At 43.4% G+C, this 5,370-nt stretch overlaps 1 protein-coding gene across 1 annotated transcript; it reads left to right on the top strand.

The window, feature by feature from the left end:
- Window positions 1–761: 761 nt before the first annotated feature.
- Window positions 762–5,370, top strand: RLA-DR-ALPHA (major histocompatibility complex, class II, DR alpha). The gene is given in 5 exon segments (NM_001171118.1): window positions 762–909; window positions 2,934–3,179; window positions 3,642–3,923; window positions 4,184–4,348; window positions 4,989–5,370. Coding segments are annotated over 4 exon segments (768 nt in total). The 5' UTR covers window positions 762–824; the 3' UTR covers window positions 4,339–4,348; window positions 4,989–5,370.

Below are 5,370 nucleotides of genomic sequence, written 5' to 3'. Positions count from 1 at the left end.
TCCACATCTGGAAATGTTGAAACACAAGCTTTCTCCTTGGGTATTCTCTAAATACAGGACGATGTCAGGGATCCCAAGCTCTTGGGCTGAGTTTATCCTATGGAGTCTAGGGCACTGGAGAAGCATGTCACAATCAGGAGCTTCTTAAATGAAGCTCTGTTGCCAGGCACCACCAAGATCCAGGTGTTTTCCACGGCCTGACACTCTACCTGTTCTTTAGATGATTCATCATCCCTCAGATAAAGTCCAGCTGTCACACCACAGAGGCGTGGTCTGCATTTATCTATCTCGTTAGGATATTTTCTTTTGTTTTTCCCCCTATTTGAGTTTGACATGTTGAATCACTTTTTTTAATTTAGTGGCAATGGACAGTCCTAATAGCTCAGCTAATTTGAAACTAACAATCTTGCTGCACAAAAGGAAAAATATGGTGTTTGTGTTCAGTAAATATTTGAAAAAAGAAAAAAAAGGATATTTTCATTAATTCTATTTCCACTACTGTGTTTCAGACATACCCCTTTCTAGAACTGAGTTGGGATGAAAAAGTCTGACAGATCAACCAAACTTCTCGAATGATTTTTTTTTTTGTTTTGTTCAGAACTTCTTATCTAGTGAACTATTCTTGTCTTGCACCCTGTACAAGAGCCCTTCCCCTAGCAACAGATGTGTCATCACAAAAGATTTTTCTGATTAGCTTAACACTCAGTTGATTTAAATTTTTAATTGTCGGACTCTATCACACTCCACCTTCTCTTTCTTTTATTCTGGTCTCTTCTGCCTCACTAGTGGTTCCACTGACACCCATCAAAGAAACTAAGAAGAAAATGGCCATAAGCGGTGGAGTACCAGTCCTGGGCTTTTTCATCATTGCTATTCTGATGAGCCCTCAGAAGTCTTGGGCTATCAAAGGTAGGTGCTGAGAGAATCTAACCCTGGGGCAGAAGACTGGGAAGCATTGGAGAAATGAGGCGGGGCATCTGCAAAATAATCATTGGAGAGAAAGAAAAGTGTGGCAGATGTTATGAGTGTGCAAATCTATCATAAATTGTAGTTTAGAGGAGTTCTTCCCTCCTCAAAAATTAAAGTCAAATTTAATTTACGGAACAAAACTAAGTTGAATATTTATTAACACAACTGACTTGATACTAGCCAAACTTGTTAGGATGTAGGGAATATATACTGGTGGTATTAAGAGATTCTAACAGTGAGCTTTAATTTTTCTTTCCAGAAAATTATTAATATTAAGAACCAAAAGCCTTACATAAATTTGTGAGAATAAGAAAAAATATAAGACATTCTTAGCTCTGTTCCTGGCTGAATATATGGTAGTTAATTTTTGGATGTATATCCTATAAGCATCTCTGAGCACAGACATTGTTGGAGATCACTTAAAAAAAAAAAAAGGCCCCCAAAGGTGATGATCTACCCAAGGTGGGAGAGAGGGCAAGCAAACCGATGTGAACTGCATTTAATTTACAGTCTTAATAATGTGTTAGCCACCTTCCCCTCCCTGCCACTGCACCCCTGTGCCACCCTAGATCTTCCATGATCTGTCATTGTTATGTGTATTTCCAAAAGAGCAGAAAAATGAGTAAGGAAGTGGGTAGTCTGACATTGCTCTCTGCAAACATTCACTCTGTAGTAATGACATGTTGCAAAAAGAAAGTATTCTTCACCCAGCTGGCTCCACAGAAAGTGACAGGTAGGCTGGAAATAATTACCCAGCTCCCAGACCCATGATGCCAATTGCAGACCTCTACTACCCTCAAAGAACCATGTACGGGGGTGCTTACCTGGAGAGATAGAGGCTCTTCCCTTGAATTGGACTGGGACAGATAGAACATTTATATTGGTATATAGATGTAAATACAAAGTAAGAGTCTGAGTTTATCAATATACAGTCAAATGTTAAAATTCTTCCCCTTATCTCTGAAGGCCAATTAGAGAAGCAATCCCCATCTCATCTGCACACACCGTGAAAGCTGCATCCCCATCAACTGTAGCTTTACTTCTTCAGGTTGATCATTCCCTTGGTGTTGGTTATTCTCAGCATCAGCCATAACAGAGTATATCCCATAATAACAGTCCCAGTCTGAGGAGCTGGGGTTAGGGTTAGGGTTAATATAAAAGTTGAGTTGCCAAAAGCAATTCAAACATGACCCTTCTTACAGAGGTATCTATGTTGTGGATTTCAATTCAGAGAAGTGAGTATTCTACAACATTCCAAGGCGTCAATCTAAATTTCCTGCCTTGAGCCTTGGTTAGATTTTCCCTGGGTCTGTTACCTAAATATAAAGAAGTTTCTGACCCTAAAATGTGACTGGTGCTTGTTATAGGCCTGATGATATACTAGGAAGTTACTTATCTCATTGAATCTTGAAAACAAACCTATGGCAGAATCAAGACACAGCAGAATTGTGATTGAAAAATTACACACAGGTAGGTAGAATAACTTGCTCACGTTTACTAAGTAGCTATACAGGAAATCAAGATTGTATTTGCTTCTGGAGTTCAGAATCCAACCTTTTAAGCAGGGTTTCTTCTTTAGAATACAATGTTCTGAGAAAGACGTTGTGTGGAATTCTGGCCTTGCTGTGTTTAATGATTAGTATAGAGAATGAGAGAACATTCCTCTTTTAGGGGCTACTGCTGAATTCCTAAGAAAATCATCTGGACGCCAAAGGACAGCTTTGCAAGACTGTGGTCTTTTCAGCCCTCAAGTCCTTCCGTCCGTCCTCTCTAACACGGTCCTTTTCACTCCCAGCTTTGTCAACACAGCTGAACCAGACTTCACCTTTTCACTCAGAGTTTCTCTCCACCACTCCTACAGTCCGCTTGGTCCTTTCCATCACCACCACTTCCTGCCTTTTTGCATGTGGGTTCTGCATCTCCCTCTGCTGATTCCCCGCTAACTTTTGTTCCTTCCATTTCAGAGGAACATGTGATCATCCAGGCCGAGTACTTTCTGTCCCCTGATGATTTAGGAGAGTTCATGTTTGACTTTGATGGTGATGAGATTTTCCATGTGGATATGGACAAAAAAGAGACAGTTTGGCGGCTTAAAGAATTCGGACAATTTGCCAGCTTTGAGGCCCAGGGTGCACTGGCAAATATAGCAGTGGACAGAGCCAACCTGGACATCATGATAAAGCGCTCCAATCACACCCCGGACACCAATGGTACCTTTCTCTGTGTTGCACCCCTGAATGTGAGAATGCACAGCTTTTAAGTCGATGCCTCTGCCCTGTGTGTTACATTATGACTGACTTGGCCTCCCCAGAGTCTCCCCTTGCCTAAGCAAGTTCCCAGTTCTCCTGCCACAGGCCTGGGAATTTATGTGTGTGTCCCTTTATCAGTGTGCTCAGATCTTGTCTCTGCCATCCCTGGTGACTGTGCTGCTTGGGGAACAAGTGCTCTGGCTGTCTGATGCCTCAGTCTTGGCTCCAGCTCATTCCAAAGGCTGTCAGAGTTAAGTATCAGAGAATGTGGCAAAGACTTCTCAGGGCACAATCTCAACTGCCCTAAAGCTAAAAGCTTCTTGAGTGTGAGAGTCCATAGCTGGGTTTATTCCACCACTCACTGTGAGAGGCAGAATGGCAAGCCCAAGCCACAGATGCTAATTTCTGTCATGTTTCCCTCAGTGCCTCCAGAAGTAACTCTGCTCCCAAGCAGCCCTGTGGAACTGGGAGAGCCCAACGTCCTCATCTGTTTCATCGACAAGTTCTCCCCACCTGTGATCAATGTCACATGGCTCCGAAATGGAAACCCTGTCACCATGGGAGTATCAGAAACAGTCTTCCTGCCCAGGGATGACCACCTTTTCCGCAAATTCCACTATCTCCCCTTCCTGCCCTCGACCGAGGACGTCTATGACTGCAAAGTGGAGCACTGGGGTTTGGAGGAGCCTACTCTCAAGCACTGGGGTATGGTCCATCTTTCCGGCTCCTTTCTCATAAGATTGCTTCCTACGATGCTGTCTGCACCCTCGGATGCAGGGTACTGTGTCATAGCATCTGCCACAATTCACACCTGTCTTCTTTTATTACCCAGCTTCTTCCACTTTCTAACCACAATTCCCTTGATACATTATCTTCATTCCTCTTCGATCGATACCCTATATTTCATTCTAAACTCTACCCCCTACCACATTCTTTACCATGTACTCTGTTTTATTTTGCTCCAGAGTTCGAAGCACGAACCCCTCTCCCAGAGACTACAGAAAATGTGGTGTGTGCCCTAGGGCTGGTTGTGGGTCTGGTGGGCATCATTGTTGGCACCATCTTCATCATCAAGGGCGTGCACAAGGGCAATGCTACAGAACGCCGGGGGACCCTGTGAGCACAGGAAGGTGGGTGAGGCATGGTCAGAGAAGGACTCATATGGAAGTCGCTAAGGGTGGAAGACAAGGTGGGGGAAAGGATGTGTGATGTTTTTAAGAGAGAGGTGTAGGAAAAGTTGTTGTTCTTTATTTCTCTTTTGCTAGAATGACTCAGATATTGGAATTATCTGGTGTCCCAAAGCATCAAGGCCCTTATCCCCTTTCAGAGATGTGTGTCTAGACCACACTTTCTGTCTTGGAAATCATCTCCAGTAACTAAGGCCACTGCTTCACATTAGAATAATGAGTCCAGTGATCTAGTATGGGAAGCCCCACCATTGGCTTATATTTGCTGAGGGAGACTATCAATTAAGAGGCACTTACAAGCCTGGGTCCACTGATGTTAGAGGTAACATCTCTGCATGCAGTGGAAATATTTTAGAGGCCAAGACGATTTCTGTCACTCCTGTCTGAAAATTGCTATTATAAGCTCTGAGGGGGGGGGGGAGAAGGAGAGGGAGAGGGGGAGGGAGAGTGGGAAGGGGAGGGAAGAGGAGGGAGGGGGTAAGAGAGGGAGAGGGAAAGAGAGAGAGAGAGAAGAAGGAGTCAAATGCAAAAGCTCAAAATATTCATCTTAAACATTTTAGTAACTGCATGTGTCCTGTTACAGGTGATTCCTTTCTTAGAGAGAACATTGAAGATTCAGTGTCTGATGTAATAATTTTACAAGCCTGGCAGTACTTCAGTGGTCAGCCTCTGCCGCCATCTTCAGCATTTTCCAGACATCTAGCCACCCCAGGGATACTGACACCTTCCCTGAGCCTTCCGCTCTCTAGCATCTGGATGGCCTTCCCTCTTTATCACTATTTCCTGTATCTGCTTTTCCTGTGTTTCCTACCATCTTGTCATCACCAGGCAATACCTCTGTAATAAACCCCACAAAATTCTTTCACTGCTATGCAACTTTCTGAACATTTCATGAGAGCATCTCCTGTGTACTTATTGCTTAGGATTTCTCAAAACTGTGATTTTTTTTTCTTAAGTACAATAAA

This window comes from Oryctolagus cuniculus, chromosome 5, assembly GCF_051225735.1.
Source record: "Oryctolagus cuniculus isolate XC-2025 breed Fujian yellow rabbit chromosome 5, ASM5122573v1, whole genome shotgun sequence".
Classification (NCBI taxonomy): Eukaryota; Metazoa; Chordata; class Mammalia; order Lagomorpha; family Leporidae; genus Oryctolagus; species Oryctolagus cuniculus.
This window is presented reverse-complemented; position numbering and strand designations above follow the sequence as displayed.